The following is a 17,286-nucleotide window of genomic DNA, read 5'->3' as shown; positions in this document are numbered from 1 at the left end:
AAGCAGGATATGGCCTGCAGCGGACAGCCTGCAGCAGCCCGAGGTCAGCTTTGAACATTCACGGGCACATGCAGACAGCTCCAAACCTCAACAGTCTGGCCGCAACCTGCTGCCCCTGCTCCACTGACAAGATGTTGCAGCCTCAAAGCTAAGCTCAGCCTAAGCCTTTTCCTCCTGTCCATGCATTGCTCCGCGCTTCCTGCATGGTTTATCTAAACTAGACAGTCTTTGGGAAACTAATTGTGGATGCATTGGCATCCAACTCCTGCAGTGTCGCAGCACGCAACACATGGGAGCATGTGGCATCAAGCAGACCACAGGCAGACATCAGGGGGAGCTGAAAAGCTTCTGATTAGATGTGAACCGCCTGCTCACAGGATTTGTGCTTCTCTGGAAGCCTGGGAAGTGGAGGAGAGACCTGAAACCGCAGAAACTAAATCATGAGCTATCTGCTCTTTTTCAGACACCTCACGCGACGGGGAAAGGTGATGCAGGAGTCGGGATCCAGACACTAAAGGGCACACACGTTGCACTGGTGCTCTCATCGCTGCAGCTGAAGGGCACTCGTGGGTCCTTTGAAGAAGGTGAGGCTTGGGAAAGGCAAAGAGGCAGCACCCATACCGACGGCAGGGAAGGCAAAGAGGCGCAAGAGATGCCAGTTTTTCCTCATCAGCTTGAGGAGTTGACAGGAATCTCAGCTTTTCTCAGCTTCCCTACACGATCGCTGCTCGGACATCACCACACCTTGGAAGATCCTCAAAACCCTGACTACAGACACTGGCGTCTCTCTAGAGGGGGGCATGCTCCCCCTCGCCAGAGCAGCTGTAATCTCAGTTCTACCTGGCTCAACTTAGAGAACAGCCTCATCTCTAGTAGCATCCTCACTCCTCTCACCACCACCTCAGGGAGGGTGAGGAGGGATCTGCTCTCCACCTGCAGCCCCAGCACAGCAAGTGGCTCTTCCAAAGCCCACGCTGCTCTCACGGGTCCCACATCTCAGCCCGTGCCCTTGGCTCAGCAGCTCAATTCTGTCTCCACCTCGAGAAGGGCAGAATAGAGCTGCGGAGACTGTCCCTAGCCCCACAGGGGTGAAATAATGATCTCGGCATTCATGACAAAAGCTGGGCCTGGCTCAAGTCAACAGCCAAAGCTCTGTGGACTTGGAGAACTTCCTCCTTAGGACACAGGCACACCCCAGCCACACCAGTCAGTGCCAGGATGCAATGCAGAGACTCACCTTCTCCACCCGGAAAGTGATTTCTCTGCTGGATATTTGCAGAGCAGGAGCAATGAACTCGCACGTGACGTCCACCTGCACGATCAGATTCTTCACTCCCTCCTTGCCCACGATGGCGTGACACAGCAGCTTCTCCTTCACCACCTGCATGCGAGCCACACGGCCCCCAGCGGGTGTTATCAGGGTGTCCACAAAACACACTGCATCTTTGAGCCGCCCACCCACACGCCCCATTACTGCATGAAGTTACAGCCATTGGTCTCCTCAGGAGCCCTCTCTTCTTTATAAGCTGCATCCTCTTTGTTCTGCACTCACGCATCCCTCGTGTTACAACCCAACCACCACAAAAGGCCCTCAGGAGTCTTGTGCTGCCTACAGCTCTCAGAACAATCCCTGCCCAAACGGTTATTGCTTTGCTTTGTCCCACTGCCAAACAAAATGCTTACCGAAAACTGTAGGAACTCATAAAAAAAAAACAAACCAGACTGTATGAAGGGAAACAGGGGATAGAAGGATCAATGCCAGCAAATCCTCCCTTGCAAGTTTAGTGGAAAGGATCCCTGGGAAAACCCCAAACAGACAGCCTGCCTTCCTAGGATGTACTGTGTCCCCCTAGACCTGCCTGTAAAACAAACCTCCCCAGGAAAGAGATGTCTTCAACCTGGCATGAAAACCCTCTACTTAAGCTGGATGCTCTTACATCCAAGACTTTTCCTGATTCCTCCTCATGGTTTCACTTCCCCACATTCCTCCCTTTTTTCCTCTCTCTTCCCTCTGATAGACCACCACAACCCAACTCCTCCTCAGAGCCTAGAGACGTCAGAATCACCTGTGCTGCACGTGCACCACAGGGTCTTGGGCTTCTAACCAGCCTCAAGAGTATGAAGTTCTCGAGACCTAGGGAAGGTGGAAGACCCAGTCCCAGGCTCTTGGCTTGGACTGCACGAGCCAGGTAGCCACAGCTGAGCTCACAGATGCCCATTTGGCTTTCCAGGAAGGCACCCTCACCAGTGGCCTGACCATTTCCCTTCTGGTTCCTTCTTCCCTCTTCAGCAAAGCCTCATGGGCTCAGGACTGCACACGGACAGTCCCATCGGAGTCAACCAGCTGAGGGATCAAGTCTTCCTCAAGCTACCACTCAGGCAATCCTTTAAAACACCTCTCAAACTCTAGCAGCAGCAGGAGCTTAATGCACATTTATTCCCCATTCACTTAAACACTTGTGCCCAGTGCTCCTGGAGCCAGGGAAGGCACACCGGGGTCAGACGGCAGCTCCTCTGCAGAGCTGGATTTCCGCCGGAGAGAAGGGTCCAGGGAGGAGAACACTCAGTGACCCTGCTGAAATCTGCCCCTCTGAGCTGCAACCCAAGGGTGCTGCAAGACCTGCCTGCCCTCGGCACACGGGGGCTGGCTGAGGGAGCGGGGCGAGCGCTGATGGGAATACTGACACAAGTCAAGCTCTCAGTTCTAATGATCCCTGGAACACTTTCCCATGTGGACGGACATCATTCGGATCATTAGAGCTGGCACACTGGGTTCATTTCTCTCGTCCCGGTCTCCGGGCCGGACAAGCTCCCGGCCCGTGTCTGTCTACAGAGGAAAATCAATGCTGCTCCCAGACACTCCCTACCTTCCTGGGTGTTTTGTTTCACTCGCTGCTTCCCCACACAGACAACTGGCCATTTCTTTAGTTACTTTCTGCCTGGGCTCCCAGTCTACCTCTAACTTTAAGGCCAGCTGAGAAAACTGGGGCTGCTCAGCCTGGAGAAGAGAAACCGCGGGGAGACCTCAGAGCAGCCTTCCACTAGCTGAACGGGGCCTACAAGGATGCCGGACACGGACTCTTCTCAGGGACTGCAGCAACAGGACAAGGGGTAATGGACTTAAACTCAAACAGGGCAAGTTCAGGTTAGATACAAGGAAGAGGTTCTTCACTGTGAGGATGGTGAGGCACTGGCACAGGTTGCCAAAGCAGTGGTGAATGCTCCATCCCTGGCAGGGTACAAGGCCATGCTGGACAGAGCCTGGGGCGACAGTGCCTTCAGGCCATGTTTTGCTACCACCAAGTTGGCTTTATGGTAGCCATGGAACTCAAAAAGCCTCAGCAACTGATGGTGGCGAGCATGGAAAGCAACTGGTGCTGCCACGGTAACTTATGGCAGGAAACCAGGTTCTCAGAAGCACTTGCCCATTTGCTCAGGCAAATGTCAAGGGGCTGCAGAAATGCCCTGATGCAGAACTCACCTGGGGGGTGCTGCAGGAGCCTTTCAGCACCACCTCCGCTGTCTGGCCGGGCATCAGCTCCGTCCTCAGCGGCTGAAGCTTCAGCACGGGGCCACAGGAGGAAACCTTGCCCTTGCTCTTACTGATGCGAGGGAGACGCTTGCGCTGCTTAAGTGTGGTGCCACCTTCTGTGGTCCAATAGAGCAGATGGGTGCGTCGTCCTTTGTTTGTCATCTTGAAGCGGTAACAGCAGGGATCCAGGCTAGAGGAGAAGCAGAGACACAAAATGGCAGGGGAGCTGCTATTTGCCACTGGTCACCCAGCTTCAGCACCCTGAGGGCACGACCTGACTGCACACTCGGCTTCACCAAAAGCCAGACCTTGGCTGCCCCTAGGTTTGTCACCATCCAGCAGCTGCTCTGCTGGCACCCTTCCAGCAAGGAAGAGCTTCGTAAAGAGCCGGCCCCACATGCAAGTAGCTGGAGGAACAGCCTCGCTGCCACTCCACCTTCCCCTTGGGAGCTGTTGTTCATGCCTCTGAGGCGTCTCGTAGGGAGCATCCAACCCTCATTGCCCCCAACGTACCACCCTCTGGTGGCGGCTCTGCAGCCGACAGCAATGGCAACAGCTCCAAACTGAGCCCGCAGGCAAAGACATAAAGGGGGGCAGAAGACAACTACATGAATCACACGGACACTGTCCCCTCCATTGTGCAGCCAGCTTGTGGCTGCACTGAGCACAGGAAACTCTGGACAAGCACCAGCCTCCCTGCGATGTCCCTGCGTACGTGGAGGGCTCGTGGGTGCGTATTTTACCTCTCCAAATGGGAGAGGTAAATGGGAGCCAAATGGGAGCCAACTGGGGGATGACACAGGGCAAAGAAATTCTGCTGCTCCTCCAGGGCTCCTGGCCAGAGGGGAAATAAACCAGCGCCATTCATTCAGTCGAGGAGCTGCTAACAAGCTACTGCCCAGGCTTGCTGCTGCTCTGAGATCTTACTCCAGACGGAATGGCAAAGCAAGCAATATCACTGCAGAGAGAAACATGTCTGTACTTGTAAGGCAGCATTTCTCAGCTGGAGGCTTCCAGGACCTGCTCTCTTCCTCCAAATCTTTGTTTGATAAAGTGAGGAGACAAATGGATTATGACTAAAGACAATTCAGCAACAACTTAGCAACTGCTCTCCAGCTCGGTGGCTTTCAGAGTACCTACTGACTTGCAGATGGCCATAAAATGTTTCCAAAGGAAGCCCTGTGGCTTCAGGGAAGCAGAGCCAGGACTGTGAGCACTGAAGAAGCTTGAGGGACTGCAGCAGAACTCCTCCTTGCTGAGCCCATGGGGAAGTGGGAGCTGAGAGATTCCCTACCTGAAGCAGGGCGCCAGGTTGAGCTCCGGGCCAAAGGGTTTGTCAATGACAATCGTGGTGCCAACGCCAACAGCCTGGACGGGGATGACGTAGGCACGACTGTTCTCAATGAACAGCACCACCTCGTCCTTGAATTGCTCCGTGTCATCCAAGTTTGCAGTGACAGCCAGAGACACCTCGGCCTTGGCAGGGATCACTCCCTGACTGGGTCCAACGGTCCAGCACGAGTCTGCACCAGCCTGGAAGACAAACAACACTCATTTAGGACGGAAACCACGGACCTGGCTGCCACCAGCCAAGGCCTGCCCAGGCAACACGTTCACACCGAGCCAGTGGGTGTGAAGATTCCACTGACATTCATGTACAGCTTCTCTGGCTCGTGCTGACACAGGGCAGCTCGCTTGGAAAGGAGCCCTGAGAGCTCCGCTCCAAACGTGAATCTGAGAGTCTGCTCCCTGACAAAGCTCATTTATCAAAGCTTGGCAACAAGCCCGCCAGAAAATTGTACCCCAGAAACTATTCCTGAGGAATGAGGATGGGGGTCTCGACGGAGCCAGACCTTCAACTCCCTGGCGTGACCCAGCACAGCCCTGCTGGGCCCGCCCAGGCCAACAGCCCACGCCAACAGCCCAGGCCAGGGGAGGACGATTTGCATCCTCTCCTCATTCTTTCAGTCAGCATCTGCTCTGGCTCCAAGGGGCAGCACCGTGCACTGCTGAACAGGAGACCTGCCAGGGCCACAAGGCTCTGCCGAGACACATTCCCTTGGGTTTCTAGGTCAGCTTCTGCCTGCCCCCAATCCAGCCTGTGTCTCAGAGACAAGAAACCTCTTGGAGCCACGCTACAAAATACCCCCACTTTCAAGACAAATACCCAACCTCTGATAACATCTCTGCTACTTGCTTATCCTTGAGTGCGCCGCAAAATGATGCCGTAGCTGCATGCACTGCATGCACAAAGACAGTGGCTATTTCTGACCCTATAGCAGCTTCTTGTACTATTGGGCATCAGAGCTCCTGAGTAACCAGTAAGGGCTGGGATCCACCACTTCAGAAGTTCACCACGATAATCAGAATCTTATCCCAGCACAGACGTCCATCGTGAATGAAAGCTTCCACAATCTGGTTACAATGGACACCAGTGTGCAGCTGACGGATGGAGGGAGGGAAGGAGAGAGGGAGGAAGGGACGGATAGCTGCCCCAAGGGATGACTGAGGAGACACCACAATCAGCTCTCTTGAATCTGTTTACAGATGAGTCACTGAAGTGATCTGGTCACTCTGGCCTTGCACAAGTGGCAGAGGAAGCAGAACTCCACGTTACAAATGCAGCTGCACTTGATCAAGCCGTAGCTCTAGCGAGAGCCGTAGCTCTAACAACAGCATTCCCATTCCCGTAGCTCTAACAACAGCATTCCCATTCTCAGTCAGGCTGAGTCACTGTCCTCGTAGGGCTGCTCATGAAGGGGAAATAAATCCCGTCCTGCACCAGCTGGCTGCAGAGCCTTGTCCCAGGGGGTTCAGCATTCCCGGTGGGGGGGACCCTCTGTTCTTCTTTTCAAAGCTGCTCCTTATCCACACAAACAGCCAGTGGCAGGAAACAGCCCAAAAGCACCCTGAGCCCTGCAGGAGGCGGAGATCAGAGCCTGAGGCTGGCTACATGCTCCCGCCAACAACCGGCCTCCTCCTGCCTCCTCAGCACCAGCATCTCCTCAGCACAAGCACGGGGACCACTGTGGTTTAGCCTCTGCCCCGAGCACCGTCAACGGGATGTTTTACGGGATCAAGGGGCAGAGCTTGTCTCCATTTGTGCTCCCTGTCCACAGCTCACCCCTCCATGATCGCATCTGCCCTCCCTGCCAGGCTGGGGAGGCCAGGGACACCACTCTGCGCATCGCGGCTCTCCAGGGCACGGCTACGGCTTGCCCAGCTGCTGCCAAGCGCAACATTTAAGAACCAAACTGCTCCTGCTTTGCCTTTGGGAAAAGCTCTCAGCTTGCTTCTAGAAGCACAGCTGTCTTGAAGACTTCTAACCCTCTGTAATTCAGTTGCCAATAGGCACAGCGCAACAGGACATGTTTGCTTTCCCCTGACGAGCAGAGTAACAATTGCTTTGCTTACCAGCAAGTAAGAAAGGGCACTGAAGGAGGCAGCTGCTGAGGGCACTGGGGTGCTTGCTCTTTGCAGAGGTCAAAAGCAGATTTTTATGGTGCGGACAAAGCAAGCTGCCTGCGAATCCCCCACTTTGAGGTTCTATTTAACCCCCAAACGCCTGGAAAAGCAGCAGGAGGGAAATTCAGCCCCCTCCTCCTTGCCCAGGGGGCTGAGCCTGTGCTCTCACACCCTGCTCGATGCCTCATGCGCAGACACAACCAAGTCCCCAGCCACAGGCCTGCGTGAAGCGGCTCCAGAACTTCAACAACCCAGCCTGCAGAAGAACAAACCTCCTCTCAAGCCCCTCACAGACGCCCCTCCGGTGGGGAGCACCCCCCAGACCCAGCACACGAGCCCTTCCTGGCTGCATCAGCCCCTGTCAGAAGACCCCACAACCTCCTTCTGCTCCGCAGCCTGTTCCACCCTGCCGCCTCCAGGAATTAAACAGCCTCTTTCTGCAGCCACATGCTCTACAATGTTACAGAGCACACAGGCTCTGCAGGTACACAACCCTTACAAGTCTGCTTCTGGGCAACAACCCAGCTGGTTTGACCCCCGAGGAGTTGTGAAACCCACTTCACCCTAAGCGCCTTGAGGACAGACCTCTCAGTTCCAAAAACAAAGACTCTCACAGCTAAACGCCTTCCACAAAATAAAGGGAGAACTTGCAGAAATGAACTCCTTTCTGCTCAAACATCTCTCCAAACTCTGTTTTACTGACGGGTGCCCCAGCTACAAGTGCCCCCGGAGCCAGACTCCTCTTGCTGCACTCGGATGGAACATCTGGCTTTCTCTCTCAGACACATTTCAGTGACGTGGAAATGTTGCATAGAAATAAGTGCTCCAGTCACAGGCTGCTATGGGCCACTCACTTGCTCTGGAAAACAGCCCCAGCGACACTTACCATCTTTGCCGAGAAGGATGCGGGGATGACAGACTGATTGGAGAGGTGGAGGGTCCGGGAAGCATCTTGTAGAACTTGGATGCTGCCAAAATTTATCTCACTTGGGTGCACGTGGACAACTGGTCCTTCTCCAGTGCTCAATAAATGGATTTCCTGCTCCAGGAGGCAGGCAGGAAAGAGAAAAAAACAACAGGGAAGGTTTAGAATGACTGGACAGCTCTAAGGGGGCTCGTAGGCTGAGGGAATTCTGACTGTTTGAAGCTGTCAGGGTTGTGAGGCTGAAACAGGAAGGCTGGAGCAAAGGTGGCACCTGGAGTGGTCCCTGCGGATCTGAAAGCCACAAGATCCCATTATGAGGGGATACAGAACCCCCATCTCCCACGCACGCTTTTCACACCTCCTCCATGCTGTCAGCTCTCCTTCCACTACTCTGTGCCTACGCCTGCTCCTTGTACTGCTCCATCATGCCATAAACCACCCTCCCTGACTGCTGCGGCTGCACAGCCACACTGCACAGGAACTTCTTCAACCTTCCCAAAGCTTCTCCTGTGAAAACCAGTAGAGGCTGGAAGCAAAGCTCTTCTCAGCAGAGATCATGCAAGTTAGTTGCCTCTCATTTGTGCTTGTGGGCATTCCTGGTATTACTTCTTTATTGCACCAAGACATTCATTATTAATTGCATCATTCGAGCAGTATTTTTTTCTGCTGACAGCCTGAGACCCAAAAGTTTGTTCCTGCAGAAGGGGCACAAACTAGCGGAGGAGGAATGTGGATCCTTTCGCTAAACCCCCTTCTCACATCACTAAAACCAATGAGAATTTATCCAGTCTGGCGGGATTTCCCCAGCTCCAAACACCCCAAGCCTTAACCAGGCTTGTAGAGCCTGAAGAAGGGAGGGCTCTGGGGAGACCTTAAAGCACCTTCCAGTGCCTAAAGGGGCCAACAAGAAACCTTGAGAGGGGCTTTGGATAAGGGCCTGCGGGGACAGAACAGGGAAGGACGGCTCTAAATTGACGGGGGGGGGGGGGGTGGTGATCAATATGGGATCCTGGGAAGAAGCTCTTCCCTGTGAGGGGTGGTGAGGCTCTGGCACAGGTTGCCAAGAGGAGCTATGGCTGGCACAGGCTGCCCAGAGGAGCTATGGCTGCCCCATCCGTGGCACTGTTCAAGGCCAGCTTGGATGTGGCTACCAGCTCCCGAAGCTGCACTCAAGCCATAAGGCAGACCTAGAGGAAATGACACCCAGAAACTCCCATTTGTGCAGGCAACACCCAGCCAGGTTTTGACCAGCATTTGCGGGCTGCGAGCAGCAGCCGAGCACGAGCTCAGCGCCTTGAGGATGGATTGACCGGGCACAGGGTCACTCAGTCCCATGTCTTCTCCAGGCATTAGTGTTGCTTATGCCACGAATGCCTTCTTTCCTTGCAGACAACAGCCATAGATCATTTTCCCTGGAAGAACCCCTGTATGCTCTACATCCCACCAAGATGAGAGGCACAAAGGCACACGTCTGCCCCAGCACTCACCAGTGGGGATTCTTTACTCCCAAACACCGCAACACGTGCAACGGTGTCCTGCTTTCCCGTCACCTGGACTTCCAGTGTGAACGGGATCTCCACCGAGCTCTGAGGCTGGATAATCCCACGGGGCTCAGGGCTGGAGTACCACACAGCAGCAGCATCCTTGTTCTCCTATAAGGGACAGAACCAAACACGGCTTCAGACTGACCTTTGAGGAAACTTTCAACTCTTTAACATCTACCACAACGGCAACTCACACACGTGTCTAAAAATGCCTAGGAGAAAGCAGAAAGGCACAACTCAAGATGCAAGACATGTATGGGTTCAGCATCCTGAGGGGGGCCAACAGCTGCTGCCTCCACAACCCCCCGTCCCGTGCTGGCAGCCTCCTTGCAGCAGCTTTTCACAACCCTACAAGTTCTCCCGCATTGAAAGCATCCCGAAGACTTGAATATAATCTGCTTCCTGGAGAGTTTAAGCTGCTTCCTGGAGTTGATATTCAGGTAGCTTCCTGTTCCCAGCAAACCTTTAGGGTTGAATACGAACCAGCAACATCTTAACCAAACCCGGTTTTTCCCTAACAAACCCCTAGGTGACATTGGAGGCAGGAGGCGGATGCGATGCCAAACCTGAGGAAGAGCCCAGTAGCAGCCTGGAAGGTTGCTGTCGTTCACAAGGGTCAGCATCTGCTGGTAAGGGACTTTGAGAGAGCATCGTCCAAAGGTCAGAGCCGGGTGGAGCACTCGCAGCGGGGGAATTACACATCTAGGCAGAGAGATGAGCAAAAGGGAATTAGATTCTGACACAGCGTTGCTTACTTGTTTACTTCTCAATGAGCACCAAATGGAGCACGGCCCATTTGTCACCGTCAAATAGACATTTGATACGCCTACAGTGAGAAACAGCCTTCAACTTCTTTTTACCCAACAACCTCTTGCAAAAGAGGGGCAGACCCTGAGTCTCAGCATCACAAAAGCTGCTCAGTGCCCAGGCAGAGCACGGTGCCCTGTCCCAGGTCAGCTTTGCCCCTCCTTTGCCCCAGGAGGCTCGCAAGGACCCTCTCAATGGCCCCAGCGAGGTGTGAGCTCTGAGGGAGCTTTCCCACCGAGGAGCAGCGCTCGCCAAGGCTCCAGGAACACCAGACTCCAGTGTCTCAGGGAAAACACCGCTGTGTCCCTGCCTGAAATCCAGCCCTTTACCCCAGCAACGCAGGGTGCAGGCCACCACCTGCCCTGCGCCGTGAGCGATAACCCTCTCCCAGGCCCTGTGGCTGCCTTGGTCCTTTCCCCACGGGTCCGCACGCCAGCTGCTCCCATTTGCACTTGTTCTACACAACTGCAGCCCAGGCACTGACTGCACAACTCTGCCCGGGAGAGGGAACAGCACCGGTGAAATGCATCCCTCTTGCCGTTGAACTGACGCCCACCGCAGCACAACAGGCCTGAATGTGGCTGAAGCAAGAACAACTTTGAGCTTAACTCCGAGAACATCAATGCTCAGCAGAGCCAGACGGAAGCACAAAAACCTGAGCTCACCTTCCACACCAAGGACTACTTTGTCTGTCACAAGATCTCGCCTTTACTTTTCCCTCACCAGTCCTGCCCTAAGCCCCTTGCCCGTCTGCACGGCCCCTCCTTAACTGAGGCAGACAACAGCTTGCAGCAGCTGCTTGCTGTGGCCCAAACCAGTCCTGGATTCTGGCCACAACCCAGCACAAGTCCAACACTTGCAGGAAGGAGGAGAGGCGGCCCTTTGGAAACATTACACCTCAAGCCCCCAGAGCAGGCCGATAAGGAATATAATCACAGTTTCCTGTAGGAGAAGGCCCTGGGCTGTGCCTGTGGCTGAGTACAAGTGCTGCTCATCATGGACTGCTTTCCATGCGCTGCTGTTCTCCTGTCTAGCTGGGCAGAACTAGCTCATTGAGCAATGCTCCTCGTTTGGAGCTGGAGCCAGCCAGCTCTACGCAAGGCAGCACCACTTGCTTCTGGCAGATGCATAGGGAAAGAAGAGGGGCTGCAAGGGAAGCGTTGGTACCTGGCTCTGACGGGCAGTGATAACACCTCTCTGCCAACACCATCCACGTCAACCACCAGGGCCAGCTTGTATCTCTTCATGGTATTGGAGCACAGGGTGACCTGGAAGACAAGAGCATCAAATACTTCATCACTCCCAAAACCCATCGGCCATATGCAGTGCCCTCCACATCTCCTTCCACAGCAAGGAAAGGGAGGATTTAGTAGATATGAGGAAGATGAGGTATCAGGAAGAAGTTCTTCCTTGTGCGGGGGCTGAGGCCCTGGCACCGGTTGCCCAGAGAAGCTGCGGCTGCCCCATCCCTGGCGGTGTTCAGGGCCAGTTTGGATGTGGCTTGGAGCAGCCTCGTCTGGTGGAAGGTGTCCCTGCCCATGGCAGGGGGCTGGAACTGGATGAGCTGTAAGGTCCCTTCCAACCCAAAACAGGCTAGGATTCTGTGATGTTTGCCTTTAATTCTTCTGCTGGTTCATGTGTAGAGCACAGTCTCTGGCAGTAACAGAAGTCTTTGGACAATACCTGAATTACTGAATGCGCTTTGCGTTGCCAGGGCAGATGTAGAGCCCAACACTAGTGCCCAACTCTTACTCGCAGGATGCTCAGAGCCAGCAGTGCTAAAGCCCCCTCAATGCCACCGAAGCTCCAGCTCCACCTCTGAAGCACACAGGGCTGGACTCTTCGCGTACCTGGATATCCAAGTGTCCCTTGGCGCAGATGGTCCCTGTGCAGGGCCTGATAGTAAATTCAGCTGGCTTCTTGGCACCTGGGGCTCGCTTTCTCCACGACGGACCAGTGCTGTCTGACACCTGAGCAAAACTGGTCACGCTGGGTGCTCCCGAGCCATCCCCAGGAATGCGAAGGTTGAAGTTGAAGGGCACCGAGGAAGTGTTAGTGAGGCGGCAGCACAGGGTGCGAGGAAAGCCTGGGAAAAGGACACAACAGGAGTTTATTATCCCGTGACTCCTGGGGTGGACATCCTGCGGTGATAAAACTGCGCTTGGAGTTTGCCTCCTTTCAATGGCAATTACAGCTGATTGAGAAGCTCTGTGGGGAAGTCGTCGTCAATTACAGTCCCTTTTACGCTTGTCACACAGAAATGCCACTCTGACACAAGTGTCTCTAACTGTGAGGAGCTCTCACCTCCCCCAGACCAGCACCAATTCCTTCTCAACCATGACGGTGCATCCAGAACATTTACTCTCAAAAGTCAGTCCAGAAAAGTCCCTGTGAACTCCACAAACACTCCCACAGTTTTCGAGAGATAAAAGCAGTATGTTGTCATCAAAGAGATGATCCAGGAAAGGAAAGGAAAGATGAAATTGGCAGCCACAGCATGATGCAGAGCACTCTGAAGCAGTTTCTCCAGACAGGAACCTCGGTGCATCTCCTGGTTTGGGACAATCGAGACTGAGCCTGTGGCAGCTCACGGCCCACTTCACTGGAGGCAAACCTGATGCTTGCTCAAGAACAAGCAGGACCTGTGTCTCACCCTCCCGAAGGAGTGGGGACAAACGGCCATGCTGCACACCGCCTTTCATTACCCCACAAAGGCTGACATGGCTTCAGCTTTGGTACTTGCTTTCCATAATGGAAGCCACTGACACAATCGCAGCTGATCTGGGGGGTTGAGTTCACATTTAAACTTGAGACCATCTCAGTGAGAAGTCCTTTGCGAGACTGAGGTGGAGAACCAGAATCTGCATCTCAGTGGAGAAGCTCTGGGTGCACAGCCGCCAGCTCTGTCAGCAGAGCTGGGCTTTTGGTGGGGAAGGAGGAGCCCATGTCTGAAGACATGGGCGCCCAATGCGGAGCTACTGCTTGGCCATGTTACCTGGGAGCTGACAACGAGTTGGCCTCACAGCACTAATTGATTTCTCACGCTAATGGTCAGGTGGGTAAATGGTGCCCTTGCCTCACAACAGCAAAATTCACCCAGGGCACCTACAACTTGCCTTCAACTCCTTTCTCCAGTTGGCCGCGGACAAGAAAGACTTTCACAGTCATTCTGTTGCTGAGGACTGGCAGATTGGGGCTGGACTGACTGTGAGGGACACCAGAGAACACTGACTTTCTACTCCCTCCGTTCTATTTGAACCATTCAATTGGCTCTGTGCCATTCTGTCTGGTTCTGTTTGATCTCATGATGGCAAAATACTGCCTAGCAGCTGGCAGTCCTGGTTTTGACATGCTGAAGGCGGCTATGGAGGAACACAAGTGACAATGCTGTCCTGGACAAGTGCTCCATCTGGGTAAGGCTCAGACCTCCCACCCTGCAGCCCAAGCCCAGGGCACACTCACCAAAGGAGACTTCACCGAAGCGGAGGGACGATACATTGAAATGAAACGCCGGCCCAGTGACACAGCCACTGTGAGGACAAAGGCAGAGGAGACATGGCCTCGGTTAAAGAGAACTGCAAAGCCTTCAGCTTTCCTTACCGTTCCGGTGGGTAAAAGCCAGCCTGAGAACCTCAGGGGGTTTCACATCAAGCCCTCATCCTCATGCTCAGCACAGCATCCAGGTGGACGGGAGGCAGCCAAAGCAAAGCGGTCAGCAGCCCATAGCTGCTTGTGGGGCTTGGGGCACAGTGTCATGCAGGGTATGCCCCCAGGTTGTTGATGGCCTGAGGAAGGACACCAAACAAGTGATGGCTGCGTGCCTCAGTTTCCCCATCTGTAATGTGTTGGACACAGGGGTGTCCCCAGTAAAGCACACTCAATGTAACTACCCTTCCCAGCCACAGCTTTCCTGCTTTGGCATTTCTTAGCTGGGACCGCTCTTCCCATGGAGTACAGGAACACCTTGCTCAGAAGATCTTGATCCACGCAATCGTTATGGGGGCAGGACTTTGAGACACGAAGCCGGGGGAGCCCCAAACATCCCTTGACAAGAGCCGCAACAGCTCAACAGAGCGGACAGTTGAATCTTGGAGGAAAACATCAGCCAACCACCAGGGCACCAGCTGACCCATCCAAGAGCAACACGTCTTAAACCACCCAACACAGAATCGTCAAATCATCTACGCTGGAAAAGACCTTTAAGATCATCAAGCCCAACTGTCACCCCAGCGCTGCCAAGCCCACCACTAATCCGTGTCACTAAGGGCCTCGTCTACACGGTTTGGGAACACTTCCAGGGATGGTGACTCCACCACTGCCCGGGGCAGTCTCTTCTAATGCCTGACCACCCTTTCGGGGAGAAACTGTTCCTAACATCAAGTCTAAATCTGCCCTGCACACACTGAGGCCGTTTCCTCTTGTCCTTTCCCTTGTTACTTGGGAGAAGAGACCAGCCACCTCCTGGCTCCATCCTCCTTTCAAGTAGTTGCAGGCATAACGGAACCTGAACACACCGCATCTCCTCACCTGCCCTTAAAGTCAGCAGACTTGAAGGCTCCAAACTCCAGGACTCACCAACATCCACCTGAATCACCACGTGAAGCTGCACAACACCCATTAATTTATTTCATGGTTGATGCCAACCAATGCCAGCTCTGCCTCTCAGCTCAAAATCAAGGACCACAGCAACTGGTGTGTTCAACCCAACCTATTCCATGGCTCCCTCTTGCTGACAATTCCACTTCATTTGCTGCTGCGGTCGAAAGGAGTCAGCGTCAAACTGGAGTCAAGGTTAGTGTGGGCTCCTAGTGTGGGGATGCCAGGATGAGAGCCAAGATCAAGACCTCAGACAAGCCTTTTCTTTCTCTGCTCCATCAGCAAATGAGGTAGGTGGGAGATGACTACCCAGAGAGAGATACAGATGTGGCCGCCAAGCTCTTAGAACCCTCCTCACCTCACAGTCAGCGTCAGAGGCTCAGGGGATCCCTTCACATTGAACTGGAATTCCTCTGTGAACTGCCCCACGACACTGGCATTGAAGGAGATCCAGATGGCCTGATGATCAAAAGGCAAAAGCATGCCCTCCCGGGGGCCAAAGGTGAAGCAGGAGCCCAGAGCTCTCTCCGGAGGGACCACGCTGAAGGGCGTCTCAGTAACTCCTCTGTTGAGCAGGAACACCTGCAGCAGCAGCGAGAAGGCAACATGGAAATACATGAGGAATCCTCTTTGCTTACAGAAGGCTCACTTCTTTTCTAGTTTAGCAATTAACATCTGTAAAAGGCAGAAGATGCTGAGCGCTGCTGCCAAATACAACAGGACGAGTTCTGCCTCGGGGATTTTTTCCATGCAAAGCAGGGATAACTTCACACAAACAGAGCCACTCTGGGCTTATTCCCCTGACACAGAGCACTCCACTTGACCTGCAGTGCCAAGCGCCTGCTCAGCACCACCAAGTTGATTCAGACCCATCCCACAGCTCCACGAGGCTCGCTGCTGCCCGGGAGCCATCCGGATCCACCCCATGCCCTGCGCCCCGTCCTGCTCACCCTGTAGCTGTGGCTTGAGCCAACAGTCACCTCCCCGATGCTCAGCTGGTCACAGCTGAGTTGGACCTGGGGCCCGACGCCTTCCCCGCTGATGCACAGGGGCAGCCTGGTCTCACAGCCTGTGGAGGGAAATCTCTGTGAGTGCAATTCCCTCTGCTACCCAGCACTTTCCAGGTTGTCTCAGTGCTGCTGCCGGTCCCTGGGCTGGATGGAACCAGCTCTAGATGCTCCAGGACAAGATACGGGACCCATCTCGTCCCTCAGGACATGCGCCTTGGGGCTGCTTTCTCATTTCTAACCAACCCCCTGGGCTGGTGTCTCAGAGAACCACAGAATGGTTTGTGTTGGAAAGGACCTTATGATCACCCAGTTCCAACCCCTTGCCATGGACAGGGACACCTTCCACTAGAGCAGCTTGCTTCAAGTCCCGTCCAGCCTGAACTTGAACATTGCCACGGGCGGAGCAACTTCCTTGGGCAGCCTCTTCCAGTGCCTCACCACTCTCACAGGAAAGAATTTCTTCTGTGTATCTAAACAAAATCTCCCCTGTTTAAGCTCGAACCCATCAGCCCTTGTCTTATCTCTCCAGTCCCCGATGAAGGCTCTCTCTCCAGTCATGGAAAACCAGCCTTCTCACTGAGCAGATCACATAAGCCATAAATGTACTGCTAACGTGCACATCCCTTGGTGCAAAGGCAACCGAGACCTCAAGGCTTACAGCTAAACTCCAAGGTGGGTCCTTTCCCTTACATTTGCTAGAGATGACAGAGCACAAGATCTTCAGTCTGAAGGCTGCTCTCAGCCACTGAAGCAGCCTAAGGTGCCTGAATCCTGGCTCAAATTTTGGATGAGCTCTCACTGCCATCCCAGCCTACTCTGCACACAAAGTGAGCAGCACGAGAAGGAGGAGAGAGCCACGCCACAAAGACTCATCTTGGAGGTAACTGGTCTACAGGGGCCTGGTGCTCCTTCACTAAAGCTGTGTTGCAAATGCTGGCAAAGCCATGGCGGGAAAGCTTATTCCTTCACTGCTTGGTCACTTCTGGGATCAGGAAGGCAGAGCCAGGCATCCTGAGCCCTGGCCTCCGACAGGAGACCACCGGGAACCACGGGGACAGCGGCGTGTGCCAGCACTGCCCTGTTGAGCCCTCCAGAACTACATGAGGTCCGAGTGGGCTGGAAGAGTGTTTCTACCTCCTCTGTGGGAACAGGAGCAGGAGGAAAGAGCTGTACCTGAGATGTCACAGTAGACTGTCTCTTGGTAGACTCTGGCTTCTTTGGGCTTAAAGATCACATTGATTTCAAGGGAAGAATTGGGCAAGACATCTCCCTCCTGAAACAGAAGTGACAGCAAACCATTTATCTTCAAACATCACATTCTTGTTTCCACTGCAGCCCTGGAAGCCTTTACTTAGAGCATCAGCAAAGAGCAAGGAGCAAGCAACGCTTGCCAACAGGATTTACAGG

At 54.1% G+C, this 17,286-nt stretch overlaps 1 protein-coding gene across 1 annotated transcript in view; it reads right to left on the bottom strand.

Moving 5' to 3' along the window:
- The window catches only part of LOC136005861 (hydrocephalus-inducing protein-like), a gene marked incomplete at its 5' end in the record, with an annotated part of 46,725 nt that overhangs the window by 17,586 nt on the left and 11,853 nt on the right, over positions 1-17,286 (bottom strand). Inside the window, 12 exons of the mRNA XM_065663754.1 lie at positions 1,238-1,381; positions 3,482-3,722; positions 4,827-5,065; positions 7,884-8,036; positions 9,410-9,574; positions 10,165-10,168; positions 11,441-11,541; positions 12,124-12,359; positions 13,736-13,796; positions 15,233-15,451; positions 15,820-15,938; positions 17,053-17,152. Of these exons, the coding sequence (XP_065519826.1) occupies positions 1,238-1,381; positions 3,482-3,722; positions 4,827-5,065; positions 7,884-8,036; positions 9,410-9,574; positions 10,165-10,168; positions 11,441-11,541; positions 12,124-12,359; positions 13,736-13,796; positions 15,233-15,451; positions 15,820-15,938; positions 17,053-17,152 (1,782 nt within the window). The remainder of the gene's footprint in view (positions 1-1,237; positions 1,382-3,481; positions 3,723-4,826; positions 5,066-7,883; positions 8,037-9,409; positions 9,575-10,164; positions 10,169-11,440; positions 11,542-12,123; positions 12,360-13,735; positions 13,797-15,232; positions 15,452-15,819; positions 15,939-17,052; positions 17,153-17,286) is intronic.

The sequence above is a fragment of the Lathamus discolor genome, chromosome Z, assembly GCF_037157495.1.
Source record: "Lathamus discolor isolate bLatDis1 chromosome Z, bLatDis1.hap1, whole genome shotgun sequence".
NCBI lineage: Eukaryota > Metazoa > Chordata > Aves > Psittaciformes > Psittacidae > Lathamus > Lathamus discolor.
This window is presented reverse-complemented; position numbering and strand designations above follow the sequence as displayed.